The 17,129-nt window shown below is 37.1% G+C and overlaps 1 protein-coding gene across 3 annotated transcripts; it reads right to left on the reverse strand.

Annotated features, from left to right (window-relative positions):
- Positions 1-115: 115 nt before the first annotated feature.
- Positions 116-12,112, reverse strand: nsmce1 (NSE1 homolog, SMC5-SMC6 complex component). Of its 3 annotated transcripts, none has more exons than XM_015360043.2 (8): positions 11,985-12,112; positions 10,648-10,791; positions 4,799-4,920; positions 4,173-4,250; positions 2,815-2,961; positions 2,453-2,566; positions 960-1,086; positions 116-532 (listed from the first exon to the last, which is right to left on the reverse strand). In XM_015360043.2, exons 2-8 carry the CDS (start codon positions 10,763-10,765, stop codon positions 423-425), a joined length of 816 nt encoding a protein of 271 aa, XP_015215529.2. In that variant the 5' UTR covers positions 10,766-10,791; positions 11,985-12,112; the 3' UTR covers positions 116-422. The 3 variants fall into 3 exon arrangements, with proteins under 3 accessions (XP_015215529.2, XP_006637164.2, XP_015215527.2); XM_006637101.3 differs by having other exon boundaries at positions 2,453-2,569; XM_015360041.2 differs by lacking the exon at positions 11,985-12,112 and adding an exon at positions 11,867-11,970 and having other exon boundaries at positions 2,453-2,569.
- Between the last annotated feature and the right edge of the window lie 5,017 nt (positions 12,113-17,129).

Raw genomic sequence — 17,129 nt, forward strand, 5'->3', positions numbered from 1 at the left:
TTTTTACCCAATTTTCCTTACTCTGCAGGGGTTAGAATTAATGTGAATTAAATTGCAATGGCTCACTTTGTAAAAGGAAATATTACACTTGATGCAGTATAATTTGTTTCAAATGTTCACTTTCAAATATATATTTTATTTATGTTAAAAATACACTTGAATAGTACAGCAAATACAGTGTAAAAGTTTAGTCATATCCGATGACAAACAGTAATGTTGATATTTAGTTGTTGTTTAATCTATTTCTCATGTAACAACAATAGTAGAGAAAAATATGCATGCAGTTCATGGAACAAACAAAATGAATAATGAGGACTATCATAGCAAACTAAAAAAACTTTTAAAAGCTGATAGTTAAATTAAAAGCTATTTATTAAATTAAAAGCTAACTTTATGAAGTGTCACATGACATAACAGTAGCTTCACTTCCTTAATCTCTTGGAGCGTGAGGGTGCAGTGTCTTGGGTAGTGTTCTCCTTCGCTGCCATAGCCTGGCCAGGAGAGGGTGCCTGTGGTGAAGGGCAACTGAGATCTGTCAGAACGGAGAGAGAAAACAGCTTAGCCTCAACAGTGCTTAAAAAGGAAAGCCGATGATGAATGCTTCATTTTAGGTTGTTGAAACCAACTTCAAAGTCTAAGTACCATAAAATGCTACAGCAGTTATAGCAATATGCAGTAAAATTTGTATTTTTTTCATTTATTCATATTGGATCAAGACTGAATTACTCACGCAAGTGAGTATTAATTCACTAGAATTCTTAATACAGTACTTTAGTATTCCTAAAACTACATGGTTTTAGTCACCATGTAGTAAAAAGAATACTGAAGTTTTTTATGGCCATTTCTGTACATATCCACTTTGAAAGACAAAACGGAGCATTAAGCATCGAACCTGTAGCTGTTATTGCTTACAATACACTGAATTCAGAAGAAATTTAGCAGATGAATAAAATGGATACCTGGAATCTCATGAGGCCAGAATTCATTGCAAGAAGGACAGCGAGGATCGGTACGACCCTTGAAATATCTTGCCACGCATGGTATGTGCATTTTGATGCCACACTCTGGGTTTTCACACATCTGACCCTAAAAGACAGGAATTTTAGAGTTTGAGAAATCAGTGTCGGATTTGTCTCTCACAAAAATCTTCCTGAGCTGCTTCTGTATTCTACCCATCAATCTAAAGTGGTCTTTAAAAGCTACGGAGTACCATTTAACATGAAACTTTCAAGACTGTCCACCGTATGTCCTTATTAAGATCATACTTTTAAGTTCTGAATCCTTTAAAGGGTTATTCAAATCAGTATCTGCTTTGTTTTCTGCATTTGAAACCCCACCACCAAACCACGTTTTTAAACACAGGAACCATGTGTTCAGTTTCACAAGTGAAAAAAGACTACATTGATGACAGTGAGAGGCGGAGGATTGTTTATGAACTTACTATTTTACTATTTAAACTTTTATGATATAATGTTCAGTAGTCTTTAAAGAGCTTATCTTCCTCTCAACCCACAACATACTTTCAATAATAGAGATGGCCCTCGTAATGTTGAAGAGAACCAATCCAGTTTGTGACATTCACAATGCCTCCAGCAACTGCATGACATAATACTACTGGAATTTGATGTTTCAGAAGAATGTACATTGAGAATAAAAAATTACAAAGATTTTATAATAAATCTGAAAACTGAGTCAGACATTTATCCTAATCCTGAGTGATTTTCATTTCCTAATGTTATCATAAAGTAAACATATACACTTCATTTAACTTATTCTGCTAAAATCACACAATTCTGTGGATCCAAATGAAGTCTAACAGGTGAGAGAAATCACTCTCCCTCCTTTGCTGAAATTACCTCTAGACTGGACCACGCATGTCTGGTGTATATTTTTAGAAGAATGACACATACAGGATTAGAGTACCACTGTTGTATTTTCTTATTAAAAAACAAAGCCATAAACATTAACTGAGTCATTTAATACGTTTTAAAATCTTTCAAAAATGCCTCTGATACCTTTTTAAATGTTAAGCTTTATTTTTAATTAAACTAATCAAATCCAGGACACAGGAATGCTGTGCTAGCAGAAGGTCTGATTGCTGCAGACTGAGTTTCAGGATAATGTTGATAGAAACCACTCTGCTGTGACAAGTGTATAGGTTCCTGTGTGAAATGGGTTTGGCACTATTCCTAATGTGTGTGCCGCCGCACAATGAAACCACCCTGCGTGAATGTCAGCCATTACCAAAACAGAAACCTGCTGTGAAGGAGCATAGGAGCTTCAAGACATTTTCACCCTCACACTGAGTGATTTTCATTTTTGATTTAAACGGGGTCTTGCTAGATGGCCACACAAAAAAATATCCATAAAATTTATAATGGTGTGGTGCAATCTAAACATAAGAGGTCTGTTATTCCTTTTTATGGGCTACATTACATAGAGGCATCTTTACCTGAATAGCAATGTTGCGGCAGATGTTGCAAACCTTTACCAGGTCCTGGTAAATATTCTGGATGTAGGGTTCCATCTCCATAATGCAGCGAGTGCTTAGAGTATATTCACCATCCTTCTATCAAAAATAAAACAGCATTCACCAAATATCAGAAAACAACAAAGCTATATATCCCATAAGAAACAGTAAGATCTCAAGAGTCTTGGTTAGGATCACTGTACTACCACCCAAACCCAGCTCCAGACTATCAGGACAACACAGGACAAGTTAGCCCAATCCAGCACATTTTCTATTCAGATTTAAAACATTAAGATGTTCTGAAATTCCTAATACTGCATGGGAGCGTAGTATAGTATCTTAACCTCATACAACCACTTGTCTTGAACCAGTCTCTGAAGGACTTGTTCTGTTTCTTTCTTTTTCATTTTCTTTGGCTGCAGTCTGTCTGCAAGGTTCAGGATTTCTGTGGATGAAGCTGTTCCAGTTTCAGAGTCCACAATCAGGTCCATCTAAAGCAAAGCAAAAGAAAATGTTTTCAGTCAGTGCTGACACTTCTTGTACCAGTGTGTTTTATTAAAAGAAACCTGCCGTTTGAAAAACTCCTGTGTTATTCTGGAACAAAATCACTCCAAAGGGATTTGACTTTATTTTAAAAACATTCTAATACAGTATACCACCCTTTAAAAGACTCAGTCCTCAAATGAACTATTTGTTCATACAGAAAGATTATTTCAGGGCTTCAAGTTTATACAGAAACATTTTGATTAGAGAACATCTATATTTATCAACACATGTTTGTTATAAGTGAAGCAGAAAATATGCAAATTTAGTGGATAGAAAATAGCATGAAAAAATGATGTTAATGATATGCTATACTCATCTGGGTACAAACAATTTAAAAGCATTTACCCATATCCCAGGTAACATGCTATCTGCAGGCCAGAAATTTATGTGAACATTGCTTGTTAATCGGAGGACCCCCTTATCAAAGGCTACCCTAAGAATCATTCATTCCTAGGTCTGTAAATACCTTATCTGTCACAACTGAATGTGGTGGACTCATAGTCCTCTAAAGCAATGGCTCCCAACCACTGTTTCTAGAACCCCCAAAACAAATGGGAACCCCCAAATGTAATACAGTAGTGTGTTAAATCGGTAATCTCATTTGGAAGATATACTTTAACAGAATTTACATTGGATCGGTTACCCTATAGTTGTGCTTTGCTTTTTTATAACATTATCTGACACAAAAAAACTGATAAAGTGTTCCTCCTTCACTGGTTTCCTTCTCAGATGGGGTTCTGAAACTGTAGGTGAAAAACTACAGCAGATAAACTTGGGCTCACAACCAAGCTGATTAATTATAAGATAACCGCAGTTTTGAGATGATCGTGTTCTCATTCTCAAACTATTTTTAACAAGGTCTGTGAAATTACTCCTAAAAGTAAAACTGTATTTGCAAATAACATTGAAACTCATGAATCCAATACATAATAAAAAAACACTAGTTTTGATTCGCAAATGTTAACTGACAGACAAGGAAATTGGTGCTAAAATAAACAAGATGGATTACTATTTCATCTAGGACCATTAAGTGCATTATGTCCAAATACAGTACAGAATTTAAAACGTTATAAAACTTACTCTATTAGTCTTAATCTATTAGTTACTCATAACTATAAAATAACATAAAATCGGAGACTAAGAACCATGTACTCACTGCTTTTCTGAACAATTCCAGCTCCGTGTCAGAGTAATCAGAGGCCATTCTTGTCACATCTGTTTCAGTAATATTCACCTGGCCAGGAAATTTCACAAGTTTACAACTTTCTGTACAGCAGATTCACAGTAAGATTGACTGAGCTTGGATGGAATATCTTATATTTAGAAAAGCTCTGTCTTAATGTGTAGTGTTTAATATTTTAATTTATCATTGGCATATGAGAAGAATTCTAATTTCCCCAAAAACCAGGAGAAAATTAACTGCAGTTATGACTTTAATTTGTTCTAATTAGCATCACATAAAATGTGATTTTACTACAGACTCTACCAATATGTTTCCTTCCAGTTTGTGTAACATTACATTTTTCATTTCAGGCTCATTACAAGTGCACAAACATACAGGTAACTTCACTTTTTAAATAAGAATAGAGCTTGACATTGACACAGGAGACCTGTGTCAATGAAATTATGAATTACTGGGACTCTTCTTCATGGCTTGGCCAAGGATAGCCCATATGTTCAATGGGGTTATTTTACAGCAATTAGACAGGTCATGACTGAGGGATGATGGAAAAAAATGAGACCTTGATGAAAGAAAGGGAATTAAATTACAGCTTAGCTCACCAGAGCGTAGTATTGCACACCATCTTCTTCTGACATCCCCTTTCGGATCTGCATGAACATAGGCTGGAGATGAGTGTTGATCACACGGATAAAGTCATCTAGACCTTCATGGGGATAATGTACTGTGGTTGGACAACAAGAAGGAGAAACAAGTCAATTGTTTATTAAATCATAGAAAATGTATGGCACTACTACTGTCTCATTCCTGTGGCAGTGGTATAATTTGAGGTGGTATATAATTTCGGGAATTATTAACCTTGAGTATTAAGATTATACTATATTGAGTCCCTGAAAAAAAAATCCAGCATATCCAAGTTCATATACTAAGGGTTTCATAGTTTCAAGTAGTGAAACCTGTTTTCAAGTAAATTTCTTAATACTTAAAAATACAGATTATGAACAACTTCTCCTTTACATCTACAGTTACAGAATTTAACATGACAGAATATAAACTTAAATACCCCCTACCCATAAACTACTAAGCGTTTCTCCTAATAAGACATTGTCATGAACCTGTTCAAGCAATATAAGGCACCTATGGACAATTAATTCTGTAATATCACTGATTTATTTTTAAAAGGCTAAAGCGATTTCAAGATGACTTGCACAGTAACAAGCTGTGCCAGAGCTGGAGTGAACTACCACAACACAGAATCTTGCATATTAGGTTTAAATTACATTTTAAATTACCCAGCCACTTTTCCAGGAAAAAAAATCACTTCTATTTAACAGATACTTTTTTCTGATGGTACTAATAATTACTGAAATTCATCTGGTAACAGGGGTCACTGAAGAGACTTTGATTTAATTAGGAATTTCCATAAAGCATTACAGTAAATATGACACAAAGCTGTTTTTAAAAATAGTTACAATGTGGATCAGGTACGAACACTGAAGATGAGTAGTCTAAACATAGGGAGTTTTTGAAGTATTTAAGAACTACCAGACTAAAAAATGGATTGAAGCATGACCTTTAATAGAAGAGCACAGCCTACAGAAAAAAAAACATTGCTCAGGCACAACTGTGGGTTTTGGTTTTGATCATGTCTTTCCTGCACTCCTGGCTGTGCAATGACATATAACAATGCAATGCCACCTTTATATTAGACCCCATTCCAACCACATTATTTCAGACTTGTTTCACTTCTCCCTGCCCCATTGTCCTCAATGTAATAAATGAATCCTTGAGCATTGATGTTGTACCAACGGTCCTCAAAACTGCTGCCATTACCCCTCTGCCAAAAAAGCCAACCAAGGCTCTGGACAATCTAAAAACTTTTCACCCCATCTATTGATTGCAAATGGTCGGTGTACCAGTTTGTACTATGAACAAACTGGGTTAGATCAAAGCATCCCAACAGAGCTAGAAAATCCTTAGCTAAACTGGAAAAAAATCCTTAGCTAAGACCCTGAATCAATATGTACATTAAAGTCCCCACTAATAAGGATCCTCTTAAATCTGAGGCATAAAAATGAAAATAAATCGGCAAAGTCACCTTAAAAGGCTTCATTAGGTATGGGTGGTCTATACAGTGCCTTGCGAAAGTATTCGGCCCCCTTGAACTTTTCAACCTTTTGCCACATTTCAGGCTTCAAACATAAAGATATAAATTTTTTATTTTATGTGAAGAATCACCAACAAGTGGGACACAATTGTGAAGTGGAACGAAATCTATTGGATTTTTGAAACTTTTTTAACTAATAAAAAAATGAAAAGTGGGGCGTGCAAAATTATTCGGCCCCTTTACTTTCAGTGCAGCAAACTCACTCCAGAAGTTCAGCGAGGATCTCTGAATGATCCAATGTTGTCCTAAATGACTGATGGTGATAAATAGAATCCACCTGTGTGTAATCAAGTCTCTGTATAAATGCACCTGCTCTGTGATAGTCTCAAGGTTCTGTTGAAAGCACAGAGAGCATCATGAAGACCAAGGAACACACCAGGCAGGTCCGTAATACTGTTGTGGAGAAGTTTAAAGCCGGATTTGGATACAAAAAGATTTCCCAAGCTTCAAACATCCCAAGGAGCACTGTGCAAGCGATCATCTTGAAATGGAAGGAGTATCAGACCACTGCAAATCTACCAAGACCTGGCCGTCCCTCTAAACTTTCAGCTCAGACAAGGAGAAGACTGATCAGAGATGCAGCCAAGAGGCCCATGATCACTCTGGATGAACTGCAGAGAACTACAGCTGAGGTGGGAGAGTCTGTCAATAGGACAACAATCAGTCTTACACTGCACAAATCTGGCCTTTATGGAAGAGTGGCAAGAAGAAAGCCATTTCTCAAAGATATCCATAAAAAGTCTCGTCTAAAGTTTGCCACAAGCCACCTGGGAGACACCCCAAACATGTGGAAGAAGGTGCTCTGGTCAGATGAAACCAAAATCGAACATTTTGGCCACAATGCAAAACGATATGTTTGGCGTAAAAGCAACACAGCTCATCACCCTCAACACACCATCCCCACTGTCAAACATGGTGGTGGCAGCATCATGGTTTGGGCCTGCTTTTCTTCAGCAGGGACAGGGAAGATGGTTAAAATTGAGGGGAAGATGGATGCAGCCAAATACAGGACCATTCTGGATGAAAACCTGTTGGAGTCTGCAAAAGACCTGAAACTGGGACGGAGATTTATCTTCCAACAAGACAATGATCCCAAACATACAGCAAAATCTACAAAGGAATGGTTCACAAATAAACGTATCCAGGTGTTTGAATGGCCAAGTCAAAGTCCAGACCTGAATCCAATCGAGAATCTGTGGAAAGAGCTGAAAACTGCTGTTCACAAACGCTCTCCATCCAACCTCACTGAGCTCGAGCTGTTTTGCAAGGAAGAATGGGCAAGAATTTCAGTCTCTCGATGTGCAAAACTGATAGAGACATACCCCAAGCGACTTGCAGCTGTAATCGCAGCAAAAGGTGGCTCTACAAAGTATTAACGCAAGGGGGCCGAATAATTTTGCACGCCCCACTTTTCATTTTTTTATTAGTTAAAAAAGTTTCAAAAATCCAATAGATTTCGTTCCACTTCACAATTGTGTCCCACTTGTTGGTGATTCTTCACATAAAATAAAAAAATTATATCTTTATGTTTGAAGCCTGAAATGTGGCAAAAGGTTGAAAAGTTCAAGGGGGCCGAATACTTTCGCAAGGCACTGTATACCATTGCAATGAAGGTAGAGTGGGGAACAGAGACATTTAAAAGAAGAAAGAAGAGGTGCAGTAACAGTACTTAAACTGTAAAGAAGATTATAAATACCATTAATGCCCCCACAGGTGGCTCTGTGGCTAAGGATCTGCGCCTGTGGCTGGAAGGTTGCCGGTTCGTATCCTGCAGCTGGCAGAGGAATCCTACTCCGTTGGGCCCCCAAGCAAGGCCCTTAACCCCAACTGCTCACGGGGTGCCATATAAATGGGTGACCCTGCGCTCTGACCCCATACTTCTCTCCCTATCTGTGTGTCTCATGGAGAGCATATTGGGGTATGTGAAAAAACAAATTCCTAATGCAAGAAATTGCATATGGCCAATAAAGTGATCTTATCTTATCTTACCTCTGCCTGAAAGACTACGGAGGTCAAACAACCCATACCCTTGAGGGACTAGAAGATTGAACAGGAGACCATCATTCTGTCTGTGCCAGGTTTCGGTTAAGCACAGAAAATCATTTTTTTTTCTGTAATAAGGTCACTAATGAAAAGAGCCTAATTATTCACAGTGCAGGTGTTTAGTAGTGCTGATATGGCCTATTTTGGGGAGCCAGGGGGCAGCGGAGTGGGTTCCAGCCATGCTAAAGTGAGTAGCTGATAATGGCTTTAAATAAATAAAAAATACTACAAACTAGTTCTGAACCACTAAGATGATACAGATTTCCTGAGAAATCTGATTATCTATTGATGCTCTGAGTCATATTATAACTATTATCATGTTTTGTTAAATCTACAATAGTCCCTTAAAATACAGGTGCTTCAGTCTCTGAATGTAGAGTGAATATTCTAGTACCATGCTTAACACTGTCACTACTGTCACTAGTGATTGGATCTTTCAGTTTCACCAGAAGGTATACCACATGCAATGTTACAACATTTTATGAACAATAAACTGCACATAAGAATGCCGCTAGGCAGCAACTTGAAACAAATGCTGGTATACACATGCATTCTTTTGAAAAAGTATCCTCTCATTGGATACAAATATTTGGAACTCCCAGTCAAATGAATTTTCTCACTGGCCAGCAATGTGGCTTCAGAAAAATAACCCAGACTTTGTTTACCTTTCCTGGCCAGAACAATCCTTATATCTTAATCCTGTGGAAAGTCAGTAAAAACAGTATAAAATGCAGTTCAGTGCCACAGACCTTACTTGGTGATCCTGCTAGAACAATGGAATTCGACTGGGTAGCAAATATTTCAAAACTTTGTGAAATAAATGACAAGTCAGTCACACTTGAACTATTCTTTCAGCCATGGAAACCTGATATACTGTATTATTCAGTAGGTGCTCCTAATGTATTAGCCAGTAAGAGTTAATGTCTACATCACTGTCAATTTTGGACAGTCAGAGTTATTCTGCATCTCTGGTACCTTAAACTAGTGTTTATCAACCTTTTTTGTGCCAGAGATCAGCTCTTCTTCCTTATTTGTCAACTTCTTAAGATAAAAGCAAAACTATAAAAGAAACAGTCTTAAATTCACTCATTATAACTATGCCTCTATGGCTCAGTTTGTGAAGTCTCAGTCAGCACTGTTCCAAAGACTGGTGGTGGTCAGTGGGTCCAGAGGTTGAGCAACACAGCCTTAAGCATTTAATAAAAGCTGTTGACCAGATCAATGAAGTATGGACAACCTGAAAATGTGCTGGTGTTTGTACTTATTGTGTTTAGTATAATGCCATATAATATACAGATTACTGTACTGCTAATGAAATTCTGCACATTTTTATCCCAGCTTCTGGTGTTTATCGCTGTTCAATAAGAAATTGACAGGGAATAAGAGAATGAGACATATTTTATTAATATTTTAATGTTAAAACAGAAAATAGTGTTTTACTAAATATTTTAGCATGCACATTCTTATATTATCCACACTTGTGATTAGTCAATTTATCTAATAGATCAACTTTCACTGCTACTTTTAATTAAGCTGTCTGTTTATTCTGTGAACAACATACATTGCTTGTGTGAATAATGAAGGAATGGATTTTTAACAAAAAGAGTAACAATTGTAAAGAAATCATCAAGTAGCATGCTTTTACACATGATGATACAATAAAGCATGAGATTCAAAAGCAAATGTATTTTTTTTGCAAGCCATGTTCAAGTAGGAAACCTTACTGATCTCAAATGAGTTTAGAGAATCAACTCATAACACAGAACAACCAAGAAACATCAGAATAGATCTTGGACTGATGGTTTATAGGTTATTTAAGCATACATATGTGGCTTTAAAAAATGAAAGAACACCACTTCATTAGGCTTTCGTAGCAAATGATATTAAACATAAAAACAATAGTATGTAAAGGAACAACAAATACAACATTTCAGCTGTGGTGCGTGAAGAAGAAGACCCACACCCAAAGAAGGCTCCACAGAGGCTTTTTTTCTCTTTCCAGCATGGAATAAACCTTTACTTGTTCCTTTGCAACCTAAACATGCTGACGCAGCTACCTACAACAGTATTGTTATTTTTCAACAGCATGTCAATACAAGCATCTTTCTAGTGACATAATGCAGTGAATAAGATTTGATATTGGACAAGAAATATTTCAAAACACCACACTGAAAGTGAAGGTGTGAATGTATTTCTTGGTAACAGCTGAAGCAAAGAGGAATAGGCATCTTCTTGTCTTACCTCTGTGCACCTCGCAGCAGTGCCTGTGCAGGGCCCTGGCTTTGGAGCCCTCTATTATCCCACAGCACATCAGAGACTGGAGGAACCTCCGGTGGCTGTCCGTCATGTGCTTGGCCATAGCCTAGGTTCTTTTTCCCCAAATCCCTAGCAAAAAACAAGAAAGAGCACGCCATCAACTGCAGAAAAAAGCCTGCTAATGAACTGAAAACGTATTACACACTACCCAAAATATTGTTAAGATGCCCTTATCTAGTCTGACCTTATGCTTAAATTCAATTATATACACTGTATATTAAAAACAGGGAACATATGTGCAGAAACAATGCATACAAATAAATTAATAAAAACACTAAGGCTAGCACAAAACCTGTGAAGAAACTCTCATGTCAATAAAAAACAAACAATAAGAACTAAAACGGTGTTGGTGCGAAAGCTTTTTTGGAATATTATTATTATTCAGTAAATAAGGTTGACGTGAATCATAGAGTGTAATTTTTAGACAGGAAGAATAACTCAACATTTTTGTCATTTTAAGAATATGAACTTCATGACTACGATCTCTTGGTTAGGAATAAACTATCCCCTGCTGAACAGGAAATCAGCCATAAAATAAAAGCTAGGCAGCTACAGTAAGTGATAACCTAATTTACTTTACACAATGAAATACTGCAGTGTTACAAGGCATAATATTCAGCTAAAACAATAATATTCAGTTAGAACCATTTACAAACACTTTTTTATATTATTACAGTCCTTGCAAATAGTAATATAAAATGTATTTGATAAAATAATAACCTAATAAAGTCTGGATTAAAAGGAAAGCACAAATATTTCAATACCAGTTATAGCGTGTTACTGGGGCCTTGGTATTTTAATTACGCATTGCATTTCCTTATATTGGCAATTTATATAGTTTCCTTGTGCTTTTCACACATCTTTTCAATAAAATATTCCACGGTAAAATACAAGTACTGTCGAAGTTACACGTACGATTATAGCTTTACTATAGTTCAGTTATGTGTTCAAATATGACTTTTTCAGACCGCACCGCAATCCACATTCCTCCGAACTACTACTATTGCCACTGGCAAATGTCAAGCAGAGAGAGTCGTGATTGGACAATGCGCACATACATCACATGAGAAACCAGATGAAAATGATTTTCGCTTCCTTAAAAATAAGTGGTTTAGTCACGTAACCTTTACATAACATGTCTTACCGTTTGCCTACAGACTTTAAAACGACAAAATAAGTAGTTTCAGTCTATCCTCTACAACAGACAGTACGCAAATCACTCTCCTCAATAGTAGTTTGTACAAGTCAGTAAAATTACATACTCCAAAGAGCCGAACCGTATCAATGTGACCTGTTCCTGCAGGTTAAGACGCTCTGGAGATACACTGGAAGAGACCAGTAAACTCAAAAGAGCAATAGCGTGAAGCTAGCTACAATAAACGACTCTGGCTTGGCAGCACCTTTCAAAATAAAAGTCTCCTAAAACCTGGCTCATATAAAATAATCCTGTACCAGTTAAAGTCACATTTATAGCACAACAACAGTTTGTTCATCCTCAAAACTATGTGAAATGTGATAAATAGACCCACAAATAATATAAAATTGCCATTCTTCATTAATTTTTTGCAATCTTATTGGTGTTTTTATATCACTTCCTCCTTGCAAATTGACATAGAGCTGTGCACTGCTAGACAGGAAAAAGTATCATTCCTGACAAAAAAAAATGTGCCTCTCCAAAAGTAGTTAAAATCTATTCTACAGACCCACAGCTAATAGAAAATCACCATTGTTTTCTCAGATAAGTGTCTCTATCAAAACTGCTGGGGTTTATAGACCACCTCCCATTCCTAGACTGGGCCCATGCAGTGATGGGCAGGGAGCGGTCTCACTCCCTTCCTGACCAAACAAACATTTGTGTCTCTCCAAAAATACCTCAAATCTACTCTATAGACCCTCAGCTAATAGTGCATAACCATGGATCATGCATAAGTCATTATAAGTGTCTTTGCTAAAGTTGCTGGGGTTTAGAAGACCACCTGCTGTTCCCAGACTGGGATGGTGCAGTGGTGGACAGGGAGTGGTCTCACTCCCCTCCCAACCAAACCAAAATTTGTGCCTCTTCAAAAGCACCTCAAATCTATTCTACCGACACTCGGCTAATAGAAAATCACCATGGTTTTCTCAGATTAGCATTTCTGTCAAAACTGCTGGGGTTTATAGAGCACCTCCCATTCCCAGACTGGGACTGTGTAGCGATGTGCAACATTTGTGCCTCTCCAAAAGTGACTCAGATCTGTTCTACAGATCCTCAGTTAATAGTACATCACCATGGTTTTGCCAGATGAGCGTCCTTTGCCAATGTTGCTGGGGTTTATAGGGGCCTTTTAGTGGCCGATACTAGATTTGTTTCGAAGGGCATGTTATCGCAATGTGGGCATTGTTAACACTTCACCAGTGGATCTTCTTTTCTGGTTTGAAATAAAGTGTCAATTTCACACTTTCTTATTAAAGTGTATCGAAACAGCCAAAATATTGAATAGACCTTCAATGGTGATGTGTCTTTCCTGGGAAGGTGGCTCTGCCAAAGACATGGCATGGAGCCTTTTTGATTTGATCCGGTAATGTGGAAACGATGGCTCACATGTTGCCCAAGTACCAGTTGATAATTGATTCCCCCCATGAGTTCCGATAGACTGGGAAGTAAAGATGCATTGCAGGTGTTCTGCATCAAAACACTAGACTTTCTCTTAAATCAGATCAGCTTTTATTATTTTGAGTGTAGAACTACTCAGACAGCATTCAAACGCTGCTTTAGCTGTATGGCCTATTGTCCTTTGGACATATAAATTCTGCACAGAAATTAAAAGTTAAAACCCTCATTTAGCAAGCATCGCACCCCACCTTTGGTTTTTTTTTGGCTGATGGGTAATTTACAGATGCATTATGGTTTTTGCCTTTTCAAAACACTGCCAGTCATCCACTCTATGTCTAAGAATGGTTACTCCGTGTCACATCTATGGTTTTGGTCACAATACTATGATCTTTAGTGTCAGCATTACTTTGGTTGGGATCACGGCTGTTGTTTACACTTTTCCCTGTCCAACACTGCACAGTCCCAGTCTGGAAACAGCAAGCGGTCCTATAAACCCCAGCAACTTTAGCAAATAATTATAATAATAAGAATTGCTTACACTTATATAGCGCTTTTTCTGGACACTCCACTCAAAGCGCTTTACTGTAATGGCTCCACCACCACCAATGTGCAGCATCCACCTGGTTGATAAGCAAAGACACTTTCTGACAAATCCATGGTTATGTACTATTAGCTGTTAGTCTTTAGAGTAGATCTGAGGTATTTTTGAAGAGGCACAAATTTTGTTTTGTTCGGGAGGGGAGTGAGACCACTCCCTGTCCATCACTGCACGATCCCAGTCTGGGAACAGCAGGTGGTCTTATCAACCCCAGCAACATTAGCAAAGACACTTATCTGAAAAAAAAACACAGTTATTTTCTTTTAGCCAAGGGTCTGTAGAATAGATCTGAGGTATTTTTGAAGAGGCACAAATTGTTGTTTGGTCGGGAGGAGAGTTAGACCTCTCCCTGCACCATCACTGCATTGTCCAAGTCTGGGAATGGGAGGTGCTCTATAAACCCCAGCAGTTTTGACACAGACATTTATCTGACAAAAACAAGGTGATTTTCTATTAGCTGAGGGTCTATGCAATAGATTCCATCCACCTTTTGAGAATCACAACTTTTTCCAGAGGTGATCCACCCAGACCAACAATATTAATAAAGACTTAAAACTGAATGAAGAAGGGTGATTTACTATTGGCTGACTGTCTTAAAACTGTATGTTACACTACTTTTGATGGTGCAAAAAATATGTTTTTGTCCCTGGTTATAGTTTAAAAAACTGATTGAATTAAAATATAATAAAGGATTTGATTTAATTAGAAATTTCAGATACAGCTCCTTTAAAAGCTTCCATCTTAAAACCTTTTGCATTGAACAGACAAAAAACATTTATATGAAAAAATATAGCAATGACAATTTTTACAGTAGTATAAATGGAAGAAATGTGCTGTAAAATTAATAAAAACTTCCAATAATCTTAGATTTGTCGAATTGGAGATTAGTGGAGGCGATTTAAAATTAAAAAGGACCCTCTCAAATTTTGGCGGAATGTTCAAGGAATTACATTTAACCACGAAGAAATAACAAAGCAGAAGTTTCAGCTGCTTGTCACTTCGCTTAATGTTGCTACAGTATACTCCTCATACGCTCCTGTGGTAGCTGAATAACTTTTATTTTGATTGAAATTCGGCTATTTACATACACTTCCGGATCATTCGTGTCGCTTAGTGTAACTAGCTTCACGCTACTAGCAAGAGCACAGCTCCTTCTCACCCGGACGAAATTACCGGCTGTACCCAAACACGAACATGCGCAGTCCGATTGGTCCCCAGTTCCGGTTCATTGGTGGCGAAACCGCAGTTCGAGACACTGGGTCGCGGCTTGTGAGTCCTCGCAGGACTGCACACACCGGTTTAGTGTGTCAGGAAAATAAAAGTGGCATCCCTTGCAGCTCTATTAGCTGTATGTTGCAACTTTCTTTAGGGGAGAGTATTTCACTGCGTATGACCGAACGTATAGTGCGACTTTCCTGTTTACAAGAACCTAAAGCGCTGTACAAATAAACAGCATAAAATATCAACACTTGAAAATAGAAAAATAAAACACAACGAAAACAGAATGTAGTAAACACCAGAAATACAACGATAGGTTGTGAATGCTGGTTTCCCCACTGCCTACATTTCAATAAAGCAAAACTGAAACCTGGACGACTCGCAGTACTGTAAGGCTCTGTTAAAGCTGTGCAGAACTGTGCTAATGCAACTCATTGTTCCAGTTAAGTTTATGAAGTGCATGATATATCAGGCACAGTATATACTGCACATGTACATATGTAATTTGATTAACAGGTTAGTTTAAAAAGCGAATTAGTAGAGAGTTAAAATAAGCTATTTATTTGATGCTTATAACAATATTGTACAACAATCAGTGATTGTTTAGCTTTTATTTAAATCAGCCTTCTACTGTATAAGCTTCCAGAGACACTACGAACTGTTTGAGGGGGCATCATACAAGGTGGATATTGACTCTTTTTCCGGGGGTGACAAAGCGATTACTATGTTGAAAAAACGGATGAATATTACATTTACATCTGCAATGGCCTTGTTCGACCTATGGGTGTGTTCTGCTGTTAAAATTGATTACTTTTTAACATTCTTATTGGATGCTCAGTTAAAATCTCGCAAAGAACAAATATATAAGAAGTGCTCATTCACCCGATTCCTTTAACCTATTGAGGAGCTCCAGTCAAACATACAATACTAGATACTTTAGTATAAAATGATTCTTTATGTGGATAGCATGGTGGTGCAGTGGTTAACATTGCTGCATTGCAGTGCTGGGGCCCTGGGTGCTATCTGTGAGGAGTTTCTATGTTCTCCCAATGTTTGCATGGGTTTCCTCCCACAGTCCAAGGACAGGTTAAGGATAGGTTAAGTGGCTTCTGTGATAATTGGCCCTAAGTGTTTGCCCTGATGGATGGATACTTTATTATGGCATGTTATTATCATCAAAAGAAGATTTTGATCCTCTGGATTCAAACCAAAGCAAGTGACAAGGTTTTGAACCATTTTAGTTGTGAACAGGAAAGACTATGAGGGGACCTGATTCAAGAATTCAAAATCCTACATCAGTGACAAAGTCAAAGTGAACATCTTTTGAATCTGCAATAAAACACATTTCAGACATCACAAGAGAAAACTATGGAGAAGTGCTTTTTAAAACTGAAAACAGGAAACATTCCTTAACAAAACAGGTGGTAGGGGCCTGGAACAAGCTAAATGAAGCTTTCATTTAAAAAAAGGCTGGATAAGATTCTACAATCAAATAGTAACTAGCAACCACAGGAGCTTAATAGCCTCCTCTTATTTATAAATGTTCTTATGTTCTTTTGTTGTTGGCTTCATTTTGGGCAAAACCTGTTTTTGGCTACTGAGTTTTATTATTATTATTATTATTATTATTATTATTATTATTATTATTATTATTATTATTATTATTATATCACTCACTGTAGTTTGTATTATACGTTAAAACTTTTATTGACATTGTAAATATATGTTGAAATAAGGTTTAATCATACATAACCATCAGTTAACAAAAAATCAGTTAATAAGCAGTGAGTTTATAAATACTGTCTAGAACTCGGAAGTAGTGGCTCAATAATATATATGGAAATATAATGATAATAATAATAAAATAATAATTTTTAAATTCACCAAAATGTAACCAGATTCCTCTGAAAACTTTTTAGTGAAATTTATTCTTCAATTTTAACACAATGAACAACTGACAACCTTGTTGTGTATTAATTATATATTATATAATATATT

Source organism: Lepisosteus oculatus, chromosome 19, assembly GCF_040954835.1.
Source record: "Lepisosteus oculatus isolate fLepOcu1 chromosome 19, fLepOcu1.hap2, whole genome shotgun sequence".
In the NCBI taxonomy this organism is placed as follows: domain Eukaryota; kingdom Metazoa; phylum Chordata; class Actinopteri; order Semionotiformes; family Lepisosteidae; genus Lepisosteus; species Lepisosteus oculatus.

Coding starts and splice junctions, on each gene's coding strand:
- nsmce1 (XM_006637101.3), bottom strand. CDS start 10,765: ATGGCCAAGCACATGACGGACAGCCACCGGAGGTTCCTCCAGTCTCTG. Junction 2,570..2,814: donor AAGACAAGTGGTTGTATGAG/GTTAAGATACTA, acceptor TATTTTTGATAG/AAGGATGGTGAATATACTCT. Junction 1,087..2,452: donor GCCGCAACATTGCTATTCAG/GTAAAGATGCCT, acceptor CCTGTCTTTTAG/GGTCAGATGTGTGAAAACCC.